At 40.8% G+C, this 24,437-nt stretch overlaps 1 protein-coding gene across 7 annotated transcripts; it reads left to right on the forward strand.

Moving 5' to 3' along the window:
- Positions 1 to 234: 234 nt before the first annotated feature.
- On the forward strand, positions 235 to 24,054 carry ythdc2 (YTH domain containing 2). Of its 7 annotated transcripts, none has more exons than XM_026297141.1 (33): positions 235 to 608; positions 1,786 to 1,840; positions 2,409 to 2,574; positions 2,755 to 2,845; positions 3,302 to 3,498; positions 4,077 to 4,291; positions 4,941 to 5,107; positions 8,475 to 8,577; positions 8,884 to 9,040; positions 9,153 to 9,260; positions 9,344 to 9,483; positions 9,566 to 9,701; positions 9,999 to 10,125; positions 11,453 to 11,518; positions 11,769 to 11,947; positions 12,027 to 12,123; positions 12,354 to 12,441; positions 13,267 to 13,347; positions 13,445 to 13,527; positions 13,676 to 13,781; positions 14,965 to 15,084; positions 15,183 to 15,455; positions 15,543 to 15,669; positions 15,991 to 16,196; positions 16,801 to 16,990; positions 18,184 to 18,275; positions 18,501 to 18,620; positions 19,028 to 19,179; positions 20,611 to 20,782; positions 21,882 to 22,091; positions 22,229 to 22,411; positions 23,270 to 23,344; positions 23,468 to 24,054. In XM_026297141.1, exons 3-32 carry the CDS (start codon positions 2,415 to 2,417, stop codon positions 23,339 to 23,341), a joined length of 4,218 nt encoding a protein of 1,405 aa, XP_026152926.1. In that variant the 5' UTR covers positions 235 to 608; positions 1,786 to 1,840; positions 2,409 to 2,414; the 3' UTR covers positions 23,342 to 23,344; positions 23,468 to 24,054. The 7 variants fall into 7 exon arrangements, with proteins under 7 accessions (XP_026152926.1, XP_026152928.1, XP_026152929.1 ...); XM_026297143.1 differs by having other exon boundaries at positions 23,472 to 24,054; XM_026297144.1 differs by having other exon boundaries at positions 21,885 to 22,091.
- The last annotated feature ends 383 nt before the right edge of the window (positions 24,055 to 24,437 follow it).

The raw sequence follows: 24,437 nt of genomic DNA on the forward strand, positions 1-24,437 counted from the left end.
TTATACATTGATTATATATTTAGTCAATCCATCAGACGTTACACTCAAGTCATGTTTCCAAGACCATGACATACTTGTGACCTGAGAAACAAATATAGTCCAGGCGATTCTTAATGTTTTTATTTTCACCTGGACATGCATCATGTTCCTATGGATGCCCAACTGCAGCTGGCTGTGCTTTTATTTTGAAGGCTGAATGCGTAGCCGGAAGTCGAATTTCCTGCTGGTGTTTCCCGTCAGTGTGCGTAGAAGGGTCCAGTCGGTGTTGTCCTGGGCTGAGAAGTTATTGCAGCTGAAATATTACAATCACGAACGTCTTTGCCTTGGTGGGCTCGGTCATGATCCCCTGATTGTGAAGGAGTCGGAGCGGATGTGGTTGGGTTGTGGCGGCACCATCATTGCCGCAGAACAAGGAGAAACACCGGGACCATTAGACTGGAGAGCGTCCCGCTGCCGTGACTGGTGTGATTGGGAGCCGTGTCGGAAGCCAGAGCTCTGCACTGATGAAGGCACAGTATCTGAGTCCATTACGTTCCGATGACAGTGACACTGAGCTAACTTGGCTAACACCAGCTCCAGGCTACGTTTCGATATCGGTGAAATGAAACGTTAGTAACCTTACTTTCGATACTAGCGATAATTGAGGTTTGTAACGAGCTGACACGATTTGTGACACGTTTATCGACCTGTCGATGTTTTGCATGTTAGCAGTTAACCCAAGCTGCTTTAACTTTCCCTCAGCTACTGAGGACAGCCCCAGTGAGCTGCCATTCACCGGCCACTGAAAAGGCGCCACCGTAAAAAACCATAAAACCATACTGATACCACTACTAATATTACAACTACTGATACTATTACTACTAATACTACATACTGTTGATACTACTACTACTACTGATACTAATTCTCATACTACTAATATTATTACTACTACTGATACTACTACCAAAACTCCTGTTAATACTACTACTACTAATACTACATGTACATTTTCTTTCTTATTGTGTGTTCAATTTTGTTCCCGCATCACCTGCAGACAGCAGGTACAGTGGCACCTGGTGGCCAGTCAAACTAATAAAACCAATGAAACTAATCAAACTCACATCTTGACCAAAGACAGACTTAGTCTCATGTGTCAGCAATAAAACGGTGTTGTTGTTATATCCACAATAAGACTGCTGTAGAAGGAGATAGATAGATACTTAAGTGCTGCATTACAGAGGAATGTTATTGTGTAATATGTGACGGTGGAGTGATCAATAGATAGGTTGTCCTAAGAACCTAGGTACAACCATTTCTGGTGGTCCTAGATATTGAAAAAAAAGGACAAGGATCAAATACTGACTTAACTCTTCTTTATTCCAATGACATGTAACTAAAAGCCCTTTTGGCTTCATCCAAAAAAGAACAGCTAAATATTAAAATGCTTGTTGTGTTTAAGGCCCACTGTCACTGTGGACTTGTGTGTTTGAACTTAATGGGTCCTAATGTGATGTGAATGGAGAGAAGTATTCAATAATTGTGCCGATACCTTGATAACATTATTACTTGGTACTACATGTAAATCTTCTCTCTTTCTAGCATGTCGTTATAGTTCTCTGTGAATTTCTCTTCTTTTTCCCAAAATGTTTCTTCAGAAGTGACCTCATGTGACTCAAGCTCCCATGCAAAGTGTCTTAACATTGAGTGGAGTGAACCAAGCTTTGGAGCTTCAGTGTCATTCTGCCTGTCTCTTAATGTTTCAAAATCCATAAGTTTCTTTTCCCTTTCTGTTTCACACTGCAGCCGTTTTTGCTGTCTGGCCCATTACACTTTGATCCGTGATATTTCACACTACCTGGTAAGATAAATAAATGTTATTACAGTAAATAGTAGTAATAGTAGTAATAGTAAATTCTAACTTTCAGTACTGTTTTAAATATTTACTTGATGTTAAGAATAGATTTTGTCCTTTGTTTTATAAATATTGAGGTTGGATTTTATTATAATGTTAGTGTTTGTTTTTTTTTAATTAAAATAAAAAAATACCAGAAACCTGTTATATTGTTAGTTGTCTCTAAGGTGTCAAAAGTGAACACGTTTACTGACACATTTTCTAGTTGCTGATTTTATATCTGTTCCTTATACTGACAGAAGAAGAACATATTAGAAATAGAAATAAAGGGTGAGATCAGTGTGCTGACTGTCCATCATAGCATCCATCCCCACATCCTCTCTCTGACAAACCTTGAACTGTTTCCTCTAATAACATATGGCACTTTCACTTGACACACAATAATGTTTTTTTGTGTGTGTGTGTTCCCACTGCTGTTTTTACATTCTGGACAGGAATTATAAAAAAATTCAGCAGATAAACTGTTTCCCATATTTGGTGATCTTTGCTAAGACAAAAATTGCTTGTTTTGCAGTGCATCATGTTGAATGTTGGTACAGTTTCACAAAAATCAGCCAAGTGCCAGAAGACACCAACCCGTGGTTCTGTCTCTAAAGGCCTCAAAGAGATTCACATTGATGAAGAAGTCAAGATAGCAGTGAACCTCTCTCTGGAGAGGTTTCGCTACAGTGACCAGAGAGGTACAGACTGTTAATATAAGAAAATGAGCCATAGTAAAATATTAGATTTTGTTAAATCACATTACAGCATTATGCCGGTGATTGGCTCTAATTGCTCCTGTGTGAGCAGAAATATCTGATAGTGGAGTGATAGTGATAGAATGTCGTAAGATTTGCACTTTCCTTTTCCTGACTGAACAGAGATGGAGTTTCCCTCTTCCTTGTCCAGTACTGAGAGAGCTTTCATTCATCGAATGGCACAGTCACTGGGTTACATTTCTAAGAGCAAAGGGTAAGTTCCTCTACCAGGCCAAATCCAGTATCCAAATGTTAGTCAGAGCATTTGTGCTGAACTCCTCACGCAGGTAGACGTATGTTGTTTCATGATTTGTTGAGACAAAGAAATATAACATGGTAATTCGAGTTGGAGGAATAGATGTATATGTCTGTAAGGAATATTAGACACCAAAACAAAGCACAGTGGTTTGTAAAAGTCAGATAGGATTGTACAACTTAGAAAAGTTATCACAGCAGCAACGGTTTCGGCTTTGGTCTCAAAGAGCCTGTAAACAGGAGAAATACAGCGTTCCTGTTAGAATGTAATCTACCAGGGCTATATGCTTGCATATAGGTGAGTTACACAGCATGTCCCTCTAGGACAGAGAGTTTCCAGTGTGAAACTCATGAATCCATCCATGTCAGTTTCAATGTGTCTTTTAATGGAAGATGTTAATCTCTTCTCTTTCAGGAAAGGACCAAATCGCTTCCTCACCATCAGGAAGAAGGATGGTTCAGACAAACCTCGGCCTACCATGGCCCTCACGCTCTCCCACAATTCCTTATATTTCATCCGCAGCCTCCTCCAGAGGTTTCCCGTCAGCAATAAGGATCGCACAGACATGCAGCCTAACAACAAAAGTAGCATGTCAGTGGCTCCAGAGCATGGTGAGAATCATAACTGTATTTAGATGTATTTAAGTAACCAGGTGTTGTGGTTTCTGGAAGCAGTGTCCTGTATCATTATGCAGTTAAAATCAGTGAACCATGCAGTGCCAGCCAAAAAATTGATAACTGACCTTTGTATACACAGATGTACAGTAGCCAGGTTACTGAAGTGCATGTAAATACACCAAGCGTCTGTGCAGTGAGTTGTTCTGATGTGTGACTGGTCATATCCTTTCCATATGAGAAAATATGACAAACTGATGTAATAGTGCTAACTTCCAGCAGATAACTGGCCCAGAGAGCCACATGAGTGGAACAGTATTAGTTTTACACAGGTTACATTTTTAGAAATGGTGGTTTGATTATGCTTACATATTTTCACTGGTCAAACTTAACACACACTTTTCATTTGTTCCACCCTTTGACTGTAACTTGATGGGGAAATGTAGCACTCCAAAGGATAGAAGTAATTGCCTTCTACACTCCTCCAATTCTGTTTTGTCTGTTGGGTTACTGGAAAAACATCAGTGCCTTTGAGTCAGCCAGCGTGTTGAACTGGGTCATGTAATCATCTTCAGCTCTTCTCTCAGACAACAGCTGTGATAGGAACAAGGCAAGTGGGCGCTTAAACAACGGCATCCCCATGGTGCCCCAAAGGAGGAGTCCATCAGAGCTGGACAGTTTCAGACGCTCCCTGCCCGTCCATGAACTCCAGAGGGAGATCATCCAGCTCATCAGAGAGAATAGGGTGGTGCTGGTGGTGGGAGAGACCGGCTCTGGAAAAACTACACAGGTAGGTCTGTCTGGCAGACAGTTCAACAAATGTCAGCTAATGGACAAATGAATCATGGTGCCCAGATGATGAAGCTTGAGTCCTCTGACGGTTACACTAGTGCCACCATCAGTGAAATATCTGAGCATTTGGATGAAGTTTGAATTGTAATATCTCAGGTCATCTTCTGACATTTCCTCTTGTACCATCATCATTTGTCCAATGCTCTTGTTTATGACCAAATATGTGCCAAACTTATGACATTCCTGTTAGCCATCAGTGCAGTTTGAGTTTACCAGTGATTAGCTAATGCTAGCATGCTAATATACTTTGCTTTTTGGGAGGTCATGTTAATAGCAGGACAGGAAATAGGGAGAGAAAGAGGGGGTATGACATGGTGAATCACCCCAGAGATGTTAACTGGTCATGTCCAGTAAAATTACTAGGTAAATTTGGAATTATTTTATCTTATGTTTAGACATATTGTTACACTCAAACAAAATAGTAAGATCCTGGAACTGTGACGTAAGTTATTTAATTTGCATTTATTTCTGAGTTCAGACATGTTTGGGAGTTAAATCCACTGAGATTAGATAACTATTGTGTGGTACAGACAGAGCCTTAGAGTAAAGTGTGTGAAAGTCATGCAGTGTCACTGTACTTTGCCTAGATCCCACAGTTCCTCCTGGATGAGTGCAGCAGGAACAGAGAACCCTGCAGGATCTTCTGCACTCAGCCCAGACGCCTGGCTGCCATTGCTGTAGCTGAGAGAGTGGCAGCAGAAAGAGGGGAGAGTGTGGGCCAGACTGTCGGCTACCACATCAGACTGGAGAGCAGGTACACAAGATCAGTCATTTGTGCAGGATAGTGTGCTTTTTATGTGGATAACCTACACCCACTGCAAATTGTTTGATTCAGATGGATCCACCCATTTTTGATCGTTTTCCAAGTTGGTAAAGTATTTGGATTCACTAAGCTGAAAAGAATCTCTTTGCAAAACTTTCATTTACCTTCTCTCTTTAGTATCTATTTTCCATCTTATCCATCTTTCTCTGAAACTGCAGACATCCACAAGACTGATGATAGAAAGAGCTAACAGATACTGGGACATCCAGATAGTAATGAGTTACAGTACTCTAGGCTTGAAGTAACAAAGTTTTTCAGCATAATTTTGAGACAGGATGTTCCTAATTTTGGGTTTTTCACAGTAGTGCTAGAGGCCAGGGCTATGCCATCTAAAGTAGCTATATTGTTAGAAAAGCTGTTTCTGAGGATTTTAGTCGCAAATTCAGTAACTTCTATATTCTCTGAATTTAAAAGTAGAAAGTTACTGGTCATCCAGGCCTTTATGTCAGTTAGACATAAAGCCTGAAGTCTGGCTAACTGGTTTGTGTTAACAGGTTTCATAGATAGATAAAGCTGAGTGTCATCTGAATAGCAGTGGTAATTAATAGAGTGCTTCCTAATAACACTGCCTAAAGCAGTGGTTCTCAAACTTTTCCTGCCATTCCCCACTTAAGGCCGAGCATAAAGTTTCAAGCCCCACTTCACCCCTAAAAATGACAATGAAACTTATTTCAAACTTAAAATTTCCAAATTTATTCAAAATAACTTCTAAATAAATAATACAGAGTTCAAAATAAATATAATTTAAGTGCAATTGTGTAATTACTTAGGTATGTTGCATTCTGTGCAAAAACAAAAGATTAAACATAATTGAAAAAACAACGAACAAGTCAAGGTGTCATTCGGTGAGAATGAGCTGCTCAGCAATCGTGTGTGGGTTTTGCACTGGGCTATTTTGTATGCAACTTTGAAGGAAGCCATTTGTGCTTTGCTGTTTACTGATGCGGATTTTACCATTCGATTTTTCTGCTGACGGTATTCTGCCAATTTCCTTTTAAAGAAGTCGAGTGGTTTATTGACGAGATTGGGGTGCGTTGTTTCTAAGTGTCTTTTTAATTTGTTGGGTCTCATGCTGTCTGCTGCCAGCGGTTTAAGACACACAACACACATGGGTCTCTCCTCTGCCCCCACCAGCCCCACTGTGAATCCAAGACCCAGGTAGGCTTCATCGTATTTTCTTTTTGGCTGGCTTTTTGCGTGATTTACCTGTCGTGTTTTTGTCTGCTGGCGTGGAGTCGCCTGCTCTTTTAGGTGTCCGTGTAACAAATTTATCCATTGTTATGCCCACTAATCATTGCGTCGCTGCGTGAAGGTTTGCTTATTGTTCCCGCTACAATTAAGTACCGATGTTAAACATTTATTTCCCACACCATGGGTCCTCTTTTTTTCCCTCTATTTGCGTTTTTTAATGACACGTTTCTTTGTATGTGGTTGTTTTATTTTGCGTGTATGGTGTTTGTCAGTAAAGAAAATTATATTATATTATTAATTAGGATATACAAAAAATTAGACTAATTTACTCCCGTTCGCTGCGCCCCACCGGGTCACGGCGTCGCGCCCCCACAGTTTGAGAATCACTGGCCTAAAGGAAGCATGTATAAGGTGAACAGAATTGGTCCTATCACAGAACCTTGTGGAACTCCATAACTAACTTTTGTGCATGTGGAAAGTTCATCATGGACATGAATAAACTGGAATCTGTCCTATAATTAGGATTGAAACCATTTTAATGCTGTTCCTCTGATATCAATCACATGCTCCAGTCTCTCTAATAAGATGCTGTGGTCAATAGTGTTAAATGCAGCACTAAGGTCTAGCAGACAAGTATAGAAACGGGTCCATTATCTGAGGCTAAGAGAAGATCATTGGTGACTTTTAACAGTGCTGTTTCTGTACTATGATGTACTCTAAATCCTGATTGAAAATCTTCTAATAGTTCATTTCTGTTGTTGTAGAAATTTCTTTTAGGTTAGCAGAGTTGCTAATTCTCAAAAACAAACACAAGTGTGATGAATCATCTCTGTTTTAATTCGTGCACACGGAGAGAAGACCTCTATAGCGTTCTCTGTTTCTCCACTACAATTTGAGGAATATATAGCTGAGGGTGGACTCAGCTTCAAAAGACCCCAAAGGTTTTCACAGCTGTTATCTAAGTTCAGGATTTAATGGCACTACACAAATGTTGGCAGTTATTTACAGGCATCTAAAACACTAAAACCCTCATACCATGCATTCTTTAGCCCAACACATTTGAGTTACCCTTTGACCACCTGTTAAAATTCTATTATGAAACCAACTATGAAGTAAGCAAATGGTAGGTTGGGTATTAGTCTATAATTAGCCAAGACTCCTGGATCAAGACTAGGTTTTTTGAGTAAGGGTATATATATGTGGTATATAGCCTGATACTACAGATACATTTAAAGTCCAATAAAGATGAGCCATGGTGCCTTTAAGTAGTCTAGTCAGGATGGGATCTAAGAGACATGTTGATGATTTAGATGAAGCAACTACTGATGTAAATTCAGAGAGATCTATGGGAGAGAAGCAGTCTAAACATAACAGGTCTTGCAGATGATTCAAGAGCTACTGTAGTAGAAGATTCATTTATTGCAGGTATAGGATGCATCTGATTAATTTTATCTCTAATAGTTGTGATTTTATTTGTAAAGAAACTCATAAAGTCATCACTGCTGAGAGCTACGGGAACACTGGGCTCAACAGAGCTGTGACTTTTTGTCAGCCTGGCTACAGTGCTGAAAAGAAACCTGGGATTGTTCTTATTTTCCTCTATTAGTGATGAATAGTATGCAGTTCTGACTGTTTTTCCAGGCTAGATAAAATTCCTCTGAATTTGTGGAACGCCACTTCCTTTCCAGCCTTTGTGATGTTGCTTTACGGTACAAATATATAAATTATATCATGGAGCTAATCTCCTCTGATTCACTAACTTCTTTTTCAGAGGGGCCGCAATATCAAGAGTATCACACAGTGAGGCTACTGCACTGTCAACAACATGATCAATTTGGTAGGGAGTAGGATTGAGGCAGCTTCCATTTTGAACAATAACACAAAAGACAGTCAGTGTTGGAACTGTCAATAGCCATTGATTTTACATGAAAAGGACTCCTGAGAGGTTTATGAGAGGTGTGGTTCTAATATCAAACCTAAGATAATTAGTAAGCTTCTTTTAGCTATTTGCACCAGCTTTCCAATCCAACATTTGTAAGCTTGTGGAAAACACTTAGATTGCTGATTATGGAAGTGTCTTTTTTAACTGTTGACTTTCACACCCCAGGGTCTCTCCCAAGACACTGCTGACCTTTTGTACCGTTGGAGTGTTTCTTAGAACATTAATGGCTGGAGATGCCAGCCTGACAACCGTCACACATCTCATTGTGGTGAGTATCAAGACTGCACATACACATGACACACAGACTCAGGAAACTGTAATCCTGCTTTATGAAATGCACCTTTTTGAAGATTTTCTTGAAAGATTAACTAACCAACAGACTAAGAGGCAATGTTTTAGTGCTGCTCTCTGGTTGGAATACACTTGTATATCACTGCAGCAAAACTGGAGGTTGGCAGCGGCAAGATATCCAGCAGTGGAGTTAACTGACTTTTCAAAACTCATGTCAGCTCCTAGATTGGCTTTTGTTTTAAACTCACTGAGCAAACCCAAGTAACCTGCTGTGTTTCAATAGGACGAGGTGCATGAGCGTGATGGGCTGACTGACTTTCTGCTAACTAAGATGCGGGATGTACTTCAGAAAATCCCCACACTGAAACTGATCCTGTCCAGTGCAGCTCTGGACATAGACCTGTTTCTTCAGTACTTTGGCTCCTGCCCTGTTGTACACCGTAAGTCCTACTGACTCATTAAATGAACAAATCCTCATACCAGCTGTCAATTGATTTAGCCTGTGTTTGTGAAATGGAAAGTTAATCATTTTATAATGAAATTATTTTCTAGTCAAAGGAAGGCAGTTTGAAGTGCAGGAGTTCTTTCTGGAGGACATTCTGAGGCTGATCGGCTTTAAAAAAAAGGACATGAAGAAATACAAGGAAGAAACACAGAGAAGTATGAAGCTTTTAGTCATTATTCCACTGAGTTGGACAGAATGAAGCAATGTCTTCATCCCTTGTGTCTGTCTGACATGTCAGAAGAGAAGAAGCAGAAACATTTGACAGAGTGGTGTAAGGCAGTGGAGAACAATTGTGTTGAGGAGAAGCAGGGGAGCACTGTGTCTGTCCCTGGCTTCCCCCAGGAGAGCAGCTCCTGGGACAGCACCTACAACAAGCTGGTAATCCAACACACACATAGAGAGTACACAGTATTTGCTATATCTCAGTTTATTTGACAACATGAATTCTCTTGTGTCACAGAATGAGAACGGCTCAGAACAGCTGGAACCGTGGCTGCAGAAGGAGATGGACTCCTGCATTTCTAACATATTCCTTGGTGAAGACCAAGATGCGTTCATTCAGCTCTTCAACCTCATCCTCTATGAAAGTGTCAGTGGTATGACACTCATGGCTAATCTTTTATTTACAAAAGAGACAAATGTACTAACAAATGTTTTTAAGCACTACGAGGAAGTGAATAGTTTCAGTCAGGGTTCCAATTTCATGTTAACTGTACAGACATAGCATGGTATTGATCTTCTCGTCTAACTCCCTGTAACAAATGTTGACATCTTTTTATAACTGTTACTTTAGTAATGACCCTGGAACATAAAAATCTGGCATAGAAAAGTAATGGACGTATAAAAAATATGAAGGCTCTAGTGGCTTTTGACACTTGTATTCTTGTACTTAGTGGACTATATGCACAGTGAGACGGGGGCCACGCCTCTGATGGTGGCAGCAGGCCGAGGCTTCCTCACACAGATGGAGCAGCTGCTCAACATGGGGGCTGACATCAACATGAAGGCATCTAATGGATGGTAGGACAGCCATCATATCACAGCTTCATTAGATGCTTTATATTACAGTGCATTCAGAAAGTATTTTAAAGCTTCTTCACTTTTTTCAATTTTGTTATGTTGCAGCCTGATACTACAGTTGTTTAAATTATTTTTTAGTTTTGTTTTACATAAGTATTCAGACCCTTTACTCAGTACTTAGTTGAAACACCTTTGGCAGCAATTACAGCCTTGAGTCTTTTGGGTATGACACAACAAGCTTTGCACACCTGGATTGGGGGATTTTCTGCCATTCTTCTTTGCAAATCATCTCAAGCTCAGTCAGGTTGGATGGGGACCGTTGGTGGACAGCCATTTACAGGTCTCTCCAGAGATGTTCAACAGGATTCAAGTCGGGGGTCTGGCTGGGCCACTCTAGGACATTCACATAGTTGCCCCTAAGCTACTCCTGCGTTGTCTTGGCTGTGTGCTTAGGGTTGTTGTCATGTTGGAAGGTGAACCTTTGGCCCAGTCTGAGGTCCTGAGAGCTGGGGAACAGGTTTACATTGAGCTGTACTTTGTTCCATTCAGCTTTCCCTCAACCCTGACCAGTCTCCCAGTTCCTGCTGCTAATCTCCCCCCCCCCCTATTCCATTCCATGGAGACCACTGTGCTCCTGGGAACCTTCAGTGCAGCAGAAATATTTTTGTAGCCTTCTCCAGCTCTGTGCCTATCAACAATCTTGTTTCTGAGCTCTGCAGCCAGTTCCTTTGACCTCATGGTTTGGTTTTTGCTCTGATATGTGTTGCATGGACTCCAGTCACGGTGTAGAAACATCTCAACAAAGTTCAAGAGAAATGGGAGGCGCCTGACCTAATTTTCATGTGCTGTTGCAAAGGGTCTGAATACTTATGTAAATGTGATATATCGGTTGTTCCTTTTTAATAAATATACAAACAATTAGATACAAAAAATTCAGTTTTCACTTTGTCATTATGTGGTACTGAGAAAAAAAATGAATTTAAACTGTAGTATCAGGCTGCAACATAACAAAATTGAAAAAAGTGAAGGGGGTCTGAATGCTTTCTGAATGCACTGTATATGTAGAAATAGAGGAAGCATGTGTATTTTTAAAGGGTGTGTCAAATTGAAGCCCAACCTTCAGTGAGTTTGGGTTTAATCCCCAGGCTTTTTCACAATATGACCAGTTATGTAGTTGTATGAACGGAAGGCATTACACTTTAGGCAATATATTTTCCACTTCTTACCCATACTGAGCCACTTACATGAGCCACTTTGTTATATATGCCTGGAAATGCATGTGAATGCTTTAAATGCATCGAGCCACCGTGTGTTCATCTCATTTCAGGACTGCTTTAGACTTTGCCAAATGCTTCCAACAGACAGATGCTGTGGATCTGCTCAAAACCATTATGTAAGTAGAACTGGCTGGTCTTCTGCCATGAAAATAATTGTGCCATTAAAACAATTTTATTGAGATGCAGCATTTTAAATTCTGTTTTAACTCTTTGTTATTGCTGAAATAAGTAATGTTCTGTCATTGTCCCCAGCTAACCAATATTTGTACAATCTGTAAATGAAGTATAAGTGAATTAAAGGTGTGCCCTGATGGAAGCATGATTATAAGAACTGAGTTTTACCTCTCTGTTTCTGTCCCTGTGCAGTCCTTTGAGAGAGGTGAGCAACCTGGATGAGTCCACCCTGGTGCAGAGTGGCAGTGCAGAAGTGAGAACTGAGGAGCAGGAGTTGCTCAAACTGTACCACCACAGCTTTGATGATGAGTGGGTAGATCTGGACCTCATCATGGATCTGCTGCACAACATCTTCTCCACCACCAGTGACGGTGAGCCTCAGCACTCAACTGGATTTTAATTATATAGCTATTCATTGAGCAGTGTAACCGCTTTTATCTCATTCTTTAGGGGCCATCCTTATTTTTCTCCCTGGGTACGATGAGATAGTTGCACTCAGGGACCGCATTCTGTATGATGATAAGAGATTCTCCACACGCTCTGAGAGGTAAAATGTAAACTGTATGTAGGAGGAATGAAGGACAGTTTAACATCATAAATATCTTTAATACTGTATGTTCTTACTTTGATCAGTTGATCAAGAGTAGGTTATGCTCATAAAGTAATTGAGACATTATTTAGTGGCCTTTTAAATATATAAATATTTCAGGCAATAGCTCATCATTCAGTCAGTGTGGAACAGTTCTGTGTGTCTGACAGAGGTGTGTTGTCTCTCAGGTACCAGGTGTTCACTCTACATTCAGACATGCAGACTCTGGACCAGAAGAAAGCCATGAAACCTTCTGCATCTGGTGTCAGGAAAATAGTGAGTGTCTGTTGAGTGAGATGAGTGAGCAGCTGCTGCATCAGTGAGTTTGAAAGACACAGAACTGGGAAGTCAAAGACCACAACAGTCTTGAGTCAGTCTCCTTCGTTTAAACTGAAGGAGACCAAGCAGCTGTCACTGACCTGCTCTTTTGAATCCATCTGAATGTGTCATTATTACTGTTTTATCACAAAGTCCAAAAACAAGGAGAGTCCAGGCACAGGTTTGGAAATTCATACACTCAGAAACGTAAAGAACACTAGCGAGAAAAGCTGGGCCACTAAGGCATATCGGATGATCTGGATAGAACGAGGTAGCTAGACAGATGAAAATACAGTACATGGACTCTAGAGTTGATGAAGGAATCGGAGACCGATATAGTGGCCAAGACCAGGCAATAAAGGAAGGGTAAACAGGTGTGCAGGTGAGCAGAATCATAATACCGGGGGCAGATGGGAAGGGAAGGAGTCTGGAGACATCTGAATCAGGGAATAAAGAGCCAATTTACAAAGGGCAGAGATGAGCACTGTGTCAGGCACTGTGACAGTAAAAGTAAAGTATGTCTCCTCTGAAAAATCAGTGATATCTTAAATTGCAATTCTGTTATTTGTCTGCTCTGAAATAAGTGATTACAGTATGGCAAAATCCAGAGCTTGAAATTTTGACATTAAATTATGTCATTACATTTTGCTAATGCTGAGATCTTCTGCTTTGTACCAATCATCTCTAGTGAGGTTGTCCTTTTGAACAGAATTTTACAGGAAATTTTAAAGACGAATGGCACACTTTGAAACTGGTATCTGACTGGTCAGTTTTTCTTTTCAGATTCTTTCTACTAACATTGCAGAAACGAGCATCACCATCAATGATGTGGTCTTCGTCATTGATTCTGGGAAAGTCAAAGAGGTACAGTGACCATTGAAGAGTTGCATTTATAATAGACGAGTAACAGGAAGTCTGACAATAGAGAGAATAAACTTATAAAAGTTCTTTCCATTTGTAGAAGTCCTTTGATACCCTCAGTCATGTATCCATGTTGAAGACTGTTTGGGTCTCGAAAGCCAGCGCTCTGCAAAGAAAGGGAAGGTAACATCAACAATGTCCATAACCCATTTTTAAAAATCTCCTCAACAGTTACATCAACTGATGATTGTCAATAAATGTGGAAGCTTAAGTTATTGTCAAATAGTAGTTTAAACGTCAAGAATCTTCTCAGAGCATGATGTGTCCACAGAGCTGGACGATGCAGACCAGGGATTTGCTACCACCTCTTCAGTCGACTCAGGTTCAGCAATATGCTTGATTTTCAGGTTCCACAACTGCTGCGGATGCCACTGCAGGTAGACACACACAATATTTTATTTTTACCATAATTTTACAGGTTCACACAGAAAAAAATCATGTCTATATTTTCAATCTACTGCTATTACCAATAGGTCCATAATTTTCCAACAGCATTTTAAACACTCTACTTTGTTTGCAGTCAGATTTGTTTTATATATATTTACAAATTCTTCTTTCCCATTTTCCCCACTGAGTGCACATCTACACTTCTCCCTAACTAAGCGCCAATGACACAATTATGATTTAAGTAGGTTTATGATTTACATAGGTATTTCTAAATACATGTAACATGATCAGGACATTATGCTAAAGCTTTATTTAAATTACTAGGCTCACTGATCTGATTAATTTTATGCAATAATTACCATAGAGAGAGAAGTCTTTAGTTATTAAATGTGATGACCAGAACAACCACAGCTCATTTGAATGTATGGTAGTTTCTAGACCCTGAAATTCTCTGCTTATTCCTAATCAGTGTCACGGGGATCTGCTGGAGCCTATCCCAGCTCTCTTTGGGTGAAAGGCAGGGGTACACCCTGGACAGGTCACCAGTCCATCACAGGGCCACATAGAGACAAACAACCACACACACTCACACTCACTTCAATGGGCAATTTAGAGTCACCAATCAACCTGACATACATGTTTTTAGACTGTGGGAGGAAACCAGAGTACCTGGAGAAAACCCACGCAAGCACAGAGAGAACATGCAAATTCCACACAGAAAAAGTCCCTGATGGGTTTCAAACCAGGAACCTTCTTGCTGTGAGGCAACAGCAGTAACCACCATTGTACCCCAAACAGGAGGAATGTTCGTTCAAATGAAGTAGTGCAAAGAGAGTAGGTGTTTTGGTGAAAAATATAGTATTACATGGACTTTTGTGTTGAGGACAGACATCTCACAAACCTCTTCGTTTCTGTAGCAATATAACTTGGCTGGTGATTTTATCAACAAGAACAAGCTGAATACTTGCATAAAATGTTCAGCAGAATCAGAATAATGCTCAAAACTACTCTCCATCAGCATCCAAAATGAACAGTAACTGGGATAAAGCATTGCATTTTTTTAGAGTTGCAGAAGAAAAGAAGAATCCTGATGGACACCAAGTGCTAATTACAGGTGCAGCACACCTACTAAAGCCCTGTAATAGTTATTATATGTCATGTTGTGTATTTAAGGAACTGTGTCTGCAAACCAAACTGCTGGCTCCCTCATCCTGCCCAGTCACTGAGTTTTTGTCCAAAGCTCCACAGCCTCCTGCTGCACATGCTGTCAGGAATGCTGTGCACATGCTTAAGGTAGCAAGTACTAACAAGTCCTATTATATACCCAACTTTATTCAGATTTATATACATCTGCATACAGTATTCCAACAATAGGTCATCTTTCTCTTCAGACAATAGATGCTATGGACCAGTATGAAGACCTGACTGATCTTGGCTACCATCTGGCTGATCTGCCTGTAGAGCCACACCTGGGCAAGATGGTGCTGTGTGCTGTAGTGCTCAAGTGCCTGGACCCAATTCTAACCATTGCCTGTACTCTGGCGTATCGTGACCCCTTCGTCCTTCCTGCTCAGGGCTCCCAAAAACAAGCTGCTCTACACTGCCGCAAACGTTTCACATCCAACACCTTCAGTGACCATATGGCCTTGCTTAGAGCCTTCCAGGTAGGTGAATATAGGAAGTCATTGATTTTAGGAGTGTGTAAAGAGAAATTACCAACTTGAAAAAATGTTTGCCATGTGTAACGGCAGGCATGGCAGAAGGCCCGCATCGACGGCTGGGAGAGAGCCTTCTGTGAGAAGAACTTCCTGTCACAGGCCACCATGGACATGATACTTGGCATGAGAACACAGCTGCTCGGACAGCTTCGTGCTATTGGTCAGATCCACTTTCATTTTCTTTTTTTACACTCCACCAAGTGTGCGGGATATGACTGGACATCACCAAATTACCTATTATCTCTCATTGTGTCATTATGAAATTAAATATTAAGCTACAGCAAAGCCCAACCGTTCCTTGCAATAATGATCAAAGGTCTGTATTATAAAACACTTAAATACAACTGTGGCAGTCTGTATTGGTTAGTCGGATTTGAAAGAGCTGGGTTGGGATTTGACGTTTTTAATTGTAATAGTTTGTGTTGAATGAATGAATAAATGAATGAAGACCAATAGTTAGAATAACCTGTTTGTCATCAAGGTTTTGTGCGAGCCCGTGGAGGCAGTGACATCCGTGATGTGAATCTGAATTCTGAGAACTGGGCCGTGGTGAAGGCAGCCCTGGTGGCTGGTATGTATCCAAACCTGGTCCATGTCAAGCGGGAGGCCTCCCTGCTCTCTAGTAACAGGGAGAAGAAGGTCCATTTTCATCCCACTTCTGTCCTGAGCCAGTTCCAGCTGAAGGAGGTAGGAAAACAAATCATGTCATGAATGTGTAACTCCGCCTTCACTCTGCCTTTCATCATTTTTGTTGGTCAAATAACTATTCTGTAGCCTGGATCTGTGTTTTGGCTCGATGTCTGGAAGGCTGCACTCACCCGCACAAAGGACACGTCTTCCATTGGAGTTGCTGGATCTTATAATTACATTTTGAATGTGTCCATCATGTTTTTGGCCCTATCCATCATTTAATAACCTGTGGTTGTAAACACGTGAGAGACATGAATGTCTCCAGGAGAATATCTCTGCTGTTATTTTTAAAATATTTTGTGTCAGCGTCACCATCATTTTGTCAGTGTCATCAGTAGTGTCATCAGTAGTGTCTTATCCCCTCTCAGACAATCAATATTTCTCTTCACTGTTATGCTATATTTCTAAAATAGAAATATGGCCAGACATAAATTTAAGGTGGATTAAAAAATGTGGGCTACTTCTAGTGTTACTACTATAAATAGGCTCTCTTCTTTTATCAGCCATTGTTTACTAATAACTAACGGGCACAGTGCAAATTAAAGAATTGTACTGTGTAATTTGTAGTGTGGTGTGACTGTGTTTTTTGGTATCTGTATAGAACAGTCCAGCCAAATCAGTCCAGGCCCTTCCCACAGACTGGTTGATCTATGATGAAATGAGCCGTGGCAACAGGATGGCCAGTGTCCGCTGCTGTTCCATGGTGACTCCCATCACTGTGGCCATATTCGGAGGTTGTGCCCAGCTGCCCTGCTCTGCCCTGCAGGAACCTGCTGTCCAGAAAGTGATGGGTAATTAAGTAGAAAATGAAGAAAAAAACAACTAAATTACATTTGTTTGTCAAAATCCATCCATCAATTATCTATACTGCTTATCGTGTGGAGGGTCTTGTAGAGGGGGCTGTGGCTGATGCTGCCTAAGATACTGTAGGTGAGAGGCCAGGGTTATCTGTGTGGCATTAGTACTGTATAAACACATGATCCACTGAATAGTGCCAACCATTTATTCATGATCTCAGCATATGGATGGGGATAGGTGAATGATTTTGTCTACAAAAGAACAAAATATCAACTTATTACAATTCAGTATTTCAATAAATAAGAACCTCAGTAAAGAATAAATCCACCTTCTCAATTGCACGACTTGTCTTCAGTACACTTCAGGTTATCAAAATATTTGGTACATTTGGCTAAATAAACATTAAAATAATATATTATGCAACACAAACAGTCATTGGTAGAGACATGTCAAATAAATGCAGTCAGAATCACAGGTAAGGAAACTCAATTTAATATAGTGAGTAAGGAAGGGTAGTTTAAAACACATTTAATTATAAAGACTTGAGATTTAACACATACCTCATGTTTTCCAAAGGTAACATGCTAGTTTATAAGTGTACAGAACCACTATGAAGTTTGTGTTACTTGAAATGAGGCAAGTTTTCACATGCATCCCTTCTACCACCTTCCTAATTGTACTGTCATCCCCAAAATATTGATCAAAGCACTGAGCAGCCACAACATTATAACGACCTGCGTAGTGTTGAATAGGTCCCTCTGCTGCCAAAACAGCTGTGAGCCCTCTATGTGACCAAGTACGTCCAAACTTTTCGATCTATGGAGGCCCATCACCCATCCTGTTTAATCCTGAGTCTTTTCTAGCACACTGGACTAAGGTTTCCCAGGGAAGCTGTGAACATAATAAATTAGGTGTTAACCACATCATTCCACCACTATTCAGATACTTTCGCATTCTGCCTTAGTCTTGCACTAACTACGTGTTACTTTCACCAACCTACAGGTTTGGTGTGCTAGAACCTCTCTGGGGAAGGAAACAAAACCTTCCCAATTTTTTTTTGTATTTATTATTTAATCCCATGCTCTTGAATTTACAAGTGGTTCACAAAGCACTGTCTCCTAATGATTGTTTTATGTCAGGGGTTTGATGCTTCTGCAGATTCAGTCTGTGTCTTTATGTTCTTCAGACAGACCACTGAATGATGACAGTGACAGTGAGACAGAGGACTTAGCAGAAGTGAGGATAGATGACTGGCTCATCTTCCAATTGGACAGAGAGGTGAGGAACATTGCTGTCTCCAAGGATTTTTCATTCAAATCCAATAAACTTTTTCAAGAAGTTCACAGGACTCCTTTACATGTTCCGCCACTTTTCTTAGCTGACACTATTGTTTTTTTGTTCCAGGTCATTTATCTTCTGGTAAATCTGCTCTGCTCTGGACTTTATATTTTGTGTTAAATCTTATCTTACATGCAGGTTAATCTGACTTTTTCTTGTTGTCAGGCTGAAGGACTGGTGTTTGAACTGAGGAAGAAGTGGCAGAACTTGTTTATCAAGAGGATTCGTTGTCCTTCAAAGCCCTGGTCTCAACAAGACGAGGCCATTATCCGGACACTGGTTTCTGTAAGTCAGAGTCTCTTTTCTTTCCTCATCTTCACAGAAAATAACCACAGCATCATAACAACGTAAACAACACCAGAATAAGATGTCAAAATTAGGGTGAGCAGCTGTAGGAACGTTGTCATCCATCTTCACAGACACAGATTAAAAAGGGGTCTAACTTTAAAATTCATTTATTCTCAGTGCTGGGTGTTGTAATATTGTTTGTGTGCCACACCTTGTCCATGTGCTTAACATTCATATATCGTTGATGCCACGTTGAAATATTGGCTTAGTTAATGTATAAAGCTGCATTCATGAGCATCCTGCTCAGTGGATAGATATAAAGTGTCTGACTGGTGTTTCCATCATGGACGCGAGGAGACAGTTTAATCAGTTTAATGACTGGAGGTTAATCTGTCGCACTTCAGGTGCTTTCAGCAGAGGAGCAAGAAGCAGGCTTGCAGCAGCCCACAGGAATTGGCCAGCGGCCGCGGCCCATGTCATCGGAGGAGGGGTCCCAGTCCTCTGTGAAGAACTCCAAGAACAGCCCCCAACTACCCAGCAACACCACCCATGACAAGTATCAAGTTGTGTCAAAAACTTGCAGTGTGATGTATTGTGGTGTAACAGATCCATGCTTCCTGACTGGCCTGCTTGGATGTGCAGTTAACACAGAGCCAAGCCTGATCAGGCTGGTGGTGTCACTGTCTTGTAAAAGATCTGCAACAGTTTGCTGCACAGAGCAAAGGACCAGAGCATTCTAAAGACGTAGAGGCTACTCTAGGTAGCCTCTGTGTTGTCTGTCAGGTGGTCAGTAATCCAGTAGACTCTGGAGCTGTCTGCCTGCAGCCTCTCAGCAACAAGAGTTGAATTTTAGTGGAAGGCTTGACAGTGCTGCCTGCTGCAGTGTGCTCACTTCTGCAGTTGAATGATGGCAGTATCTGCTCTAATTTGAGAATGACAGGGGAAAGTCTAGTGTTCAGAGAGGTGATCATGTGAGGTTTGAGGTGGACCTGTAACAGTGTCATGTTGCCTGATGGAAAGTAAACAAGGAGGATGTGTAGTTTGCATCAAACAGATTAAAATAGGAGCAGTTAACAAAAAACAAAAACATTGTGCTGCAATATGATGAAATACACTGATCAGCCATAACATTATGACCACTGACAGATAAAGTGAGTAACACTGATAAACTTGTTACTGTGGCACCAACCAGCATGTTGGGTATACTAAGCAGCAGGTGAACATTAAATCCTCAAAGTTAGTGTGTTGGAAACAGGAACAGCCAAGTGTAAGGATGTGAGTGGCTCTGAGAGGGGCCAAATGTGGTGGCTAGATGACTGGGTCAGAGCATCTCCCAAACTACACATCTTGTTGGGTGTTCCCAGTCTGCAGTGGTTAGTACCAACCAACCATTTATACTTTTAAAAAATCCCACCGTGTCTGAATCTTTGTTGCAATGCTTGAAATTATGTACAATGGTCTCTATGAAGAGGAACATCCAGTGGCTGTAGAGGTGATATCACAAATAGAGAGGGGAGGATGTTCAGTTTGTTTAAAAAATGTCTAACTTGTCCTCATGATCAATTTTCACTCCTTTTGATGTTTGTCACTGAATGGTGGACAAATGTGTGTTTCTCTTCCTGAAAGTAGAGCTATGGAAACAAACTGATTCACAGAATATGCACAGTGAGTTGCAGAGTGACATGCGCCAACCTACGGCTGCATCGACTCATGTGTACACAGTGTTAGGCAGGTGGTCATAATGTGATGGCTAATCGGTGTACAGTTAATATATTAAATGAGAAATAAGATCAACTTTATTTTTTCCTGAAGGGAAAAAAAGGAAAAAGTGGTGAAGGGAAAATAAATACCTTCTCTCTTGTATTTCATCTCTGCATTTACAAATACAGGCTCAGGTTGCAGTTTGGGAATTGAGTATAATTAGTCATGTTGTACTTTCTTGTTCCATTTCCTACTTTCACTGTCACATTTTACAAATTCCCGTCAGGTCTTGTAAGACGCCAGCAGCCTCAGGCATTCTTCAGATGAAAGCCTACAGCAAAAATGATTCCTTACTTCCCATTAGCCAGCTCTGTGATCCACACTCCTCCGGTAATGCTTCCTGCTCTGTGACCTCAGGCAGTCCCTCTGACAGCCCCTCTCCTTCATCCTCCGAAAAGGTATTCACTGCCTGCAAAGACCTACTGCTTTGCACTTGACATTCTGCTTGCATGTTTTAAAAAGGGCCCTGTGTAGTTCTCTGTCCATCTATCCATCCATCCACCCATCCATCCATTCATCCATCCATTATCTATACCCACTTATTCCTAACCAGGATCACAGGGATCTGCTGGAGCCTATCCCAGCTCTCTTTGGGTGAAAGGCAGGGGTACACCCTGGACAGGTCACCAGTCCATCACAGGGTCACATAGAGACAAACAACCACACACACTCACTCCTATGGGCAATTTAGAGTCACCAATCAACCTGACATACATGTTTTTGGACTGTGGAAGGAAACCAGAGTACCTGGAGAAAACCCACGCAAGCACAGGGAGAACATGCAAACTCCACACAGAAAGGTCCCTGATGGGTTTCAAATTTGAGTCCAGTTATGTTATGGAAACAGCCAGGTACACCTGTAACATTTCAGTAATAATTTGGTCAAATGTGACTGAATGTCTTATAAATATCTTTAACAGTGACTTTTTTCATTTTATCATTTATGTTAGAAACAGTTAATTGCATACACCTGTCCTTTTTGTGAGAAGCGTTACTGCAGTGCCATAGTAGTATTAAAATACTGCAACTGTGCTGATGCTCTACTGTTGCTGGGCATCTCAGGCTTTTTTAAATAGCTAAGCATCAGATAGTACTTAATGCAGCCCATGGAGCCTCCTCCTAAACTTCAACATATAGCCGCTTGTTGTAGGGTCAGTAAACAACCCGCACTGTGTTTGTGCCATATAAGTTAGCGCATTCATGGACCATTTCTGAGGTTATCATTAAGGGCTTTGTCAGCTGTTTGTGAAGAGCTCTCCAATGGCCACTTCTGATTTCATGAACAGAGGAGAACAGCAGTATGTGTCTGTGAGGCTGAGGTGATGGTTCTTTGGTGAATCCCTGTAGAGCATCTTATTTGGGCAGAAGGAGCAGGTCATCCTGGGAGTGTCTGCATTAATATATTTCATTTTAATAGTTACTGTTTTATCAACACATACTACAGCTAAAGAGATTGTCAGTGTCTATTAACTGTTGTTTTGCTTCACTTGTTTCCAGCAGGTTTCAAAACCAGTGCCCAACCAACTGGCCTTTTTGTCAGCACGGTACTTTATTATGAAGAGTAGCAACATCAGGAACATAGAAATTTCTCAGCAGAAAGGTATCTGGTCCACCACACTAAACAATGAGGCCAAACTCACTAAAGCCTTTCTGGAGAACAACCTCATCATCCTCATTTTCTCCGTTCAGGGCTCTGGACACTTCCAGGTAACACTTTTGAAAATGTATAATAGCTCACTTACTCTGTGATTATAATGTAATCCATGTTCCAGATTCTTCAAACCCCTTTGAATGCGAAAATAAATAAGGACCTTTAAAATGGATATATTTTGCCTTTTTGACAGGGCTATGCCCACATGGCATCGGCCATCAGCAAGGAGAGCTGTCAGGACTGGGGCTTCATGGGACTAGGGGGTGTTTTCGGTGTGGAGTGGATCCATAAGGAGAGTGTTCCTTTCCAGTGCACCCAACACATCCACAACCCCTGGAATGACAACAAGAAGGTCCAAATCAGCAGGGATGGTCAGGTGAGAGGATGCTCACACAGGGTGCTCCTCTCCTGTTTAGTACATCACAAGTACACTCACAATTCAGGCAATTTCAGCTTTGTTTGTTGAAGAACTAAGCTTTTACTTCCATAAAGTACATTTATACCTCCACAAAATACTGACCTTGGAGGAAAATATAAGTGAACCCTCTGGAGTTAATAGCTTATCAAACCTCCTTTGGCAACAATGACATCAAGCAAATGCTTTCAGGAGCTCTGGATCAGACCTGCACAATGTTCAGGAGTAATTTTGGATCATTCCTCTTTACAGAACTGCTTTAGCTCTGACATGTTGTAGGATGTCATTCCACAGCATCTCTGTGGATTTAAGGTCTGGCATCTGACTGGGCCAATCTAAAAGGTGCATTTGCTTTTTCTGAAGCCATTTTGTGGTGGATTTACTTTGATGCTTTGGGTCATTGTCCTGTTGCATCAGCATCATCATCTTTAGCTGTTACTTGTGGGTTCTTCTTTATCTCACTGAGGACTCTGTGTTGTGCATTTGTAGCCATCTTGGCTGGGCACACACTTCTAGGAAGAGTAGCTACTGTACCAAACTGTCTCCATTTATAGACAGTTTGTCTAACTGTTGACTGATGGATGTCTAAAGGCTGTAAGATGACTGTAAGATCCTTTTCCAGCCTTACGTAGGTCAACTACTTTTAATCGTACATCTTCGGATATCAGCTTTGTGTGAGGCATGGTTCACATCACCAGATGTTTCTTATGAAGAGCAAACTTAAAATGCTTGAGTGTCTTTTATGTCATACAGGTAGTATTCAAAGTAGTACTTTCAAGATAATCACTGTAATCACCTCTGTTTTTTTGTTTCATGTAGGAGTTAGAGCCTCATGCAGGCAGCCAGCTGCTGTTATTGTGGGAGAGAAACTCTGGGAGTCAGGTTCAATAAGAGGTATCAGCAGCAAATCACTCTGCTCCATCCTCACCAAATGATTCATGCATTGTAGATTTATAGAAATATGTATCTATCAGTCAGGGGTAGATATTTTTGGTTTTACATGTGTTTTCTGTTTAGCCAGCAAGGTCCAGAGACTGCATTACCAGTGAGGATAAGACAGCAGGTCAGTCAGGCTCATCCATCTGAAAAGAAAACTCTTCTGCTCTGCCCTTTCTCTGTTGTTGCTTCCTTTTGTTTTATCTTCTTAAGAAGTTCTCATTCACTTTGTTTTCTTTGTATTTCAAATGGTACTCATGTTCTTATCAAATAGTATGTTCGCCGTAACATTGAGTAACATGTTGATGTGATACATAGACACACACTGACAGTTCATTCAGATGGTTGTACAGTTAGTTGTTATCTTTATGTTTGAGTGTGTACTCTGTTTACAGCAAATAAATAGTCTTCCTCTCCACATCCACTAACAACTCAGAGACAGTGTGTAAATGTTATATGTGCTGAAGTGCTGCTGTGATGATGCTGCAGTGCACCAGGCTCTACCGGTCATCAGCAGACACTATTTATGGGACTTATTTGAATACAGTTTTTGTTTGATGACCAGAAAAAATGTAGAGGAGAAAAGGGAGTTTTGAACTATGGAGTTATGGCATTGCCAGGGCAGCATTAATGGAATGTTGAAAATAAACTGTGATTTCATCTTAAAAGTCTGATATCAGTGTGATGTCTTTAGTTTTCTTTAACAGTGTCATCTTACTGTCCAGTTGTCACAGTCCACATGAAAAAAGCCACTTTCAATTATTAGCATGCAGTAATATGCAACCACTTTATGGACTCTTCCCAGGGTTTTGCCTCTGACTGTCACAAAGACAAAGGGTTGAATAAAAACTATTGCAGTGCAATATTTTAACCACTGTTTACATTTGACAGCTGACAATGTATGCTGAAGTATCTATCGGCTATTTCAACAAGAATAAGGTCACACGCAGACAGTTTCTTCCTCTATGCTATCATTCATATATAGTCCACAGTAAAATAACTACATTTGGAAATATTGTAAAAACACTTATCTGAAGCTCTTCCTCTGTAC

This window comes from Mastacembelus armatus, chromosome 12 (genome assembly GCF_900324485.2).
Source record: "Mastacembelus armatus chromosome 12, fMasArm1.2, whole genome shotgun sequence".
In the NCBI taxonomy this organism is placed as follows: Eukaryota; Metazoa; Chordata; class Actinopteri; order Synbranchiformes; family Mastacembelidae; genus Mastacembelus; species Mastacembelus armatus.

Bases quoted from the DNA above. Each gene is read 5' to 3' on its own strand.
- ythdc2 (XM_026297141.1), top strand. From the start codon at position 2,415: ATGTTGAATGTTGGTACAGTTTCACAAAAATCAGCCAAGTGCCAGAAG. The intron at 2,575-2,754 runs GTACAGACTGTT...CTGACTGAACAG, and splicing joins TCGCTACAGTGACCAGAGAG to AGATGGAGTTTCCCTCTTCC. The intron at 15,456-15,542 runs GTAGGTGAATAT...GTGTAACGGCAG, and splicing joins CCTTGCTTAGAGCCTTCCAG to GCATGGCAGAAGGCCCGCAT.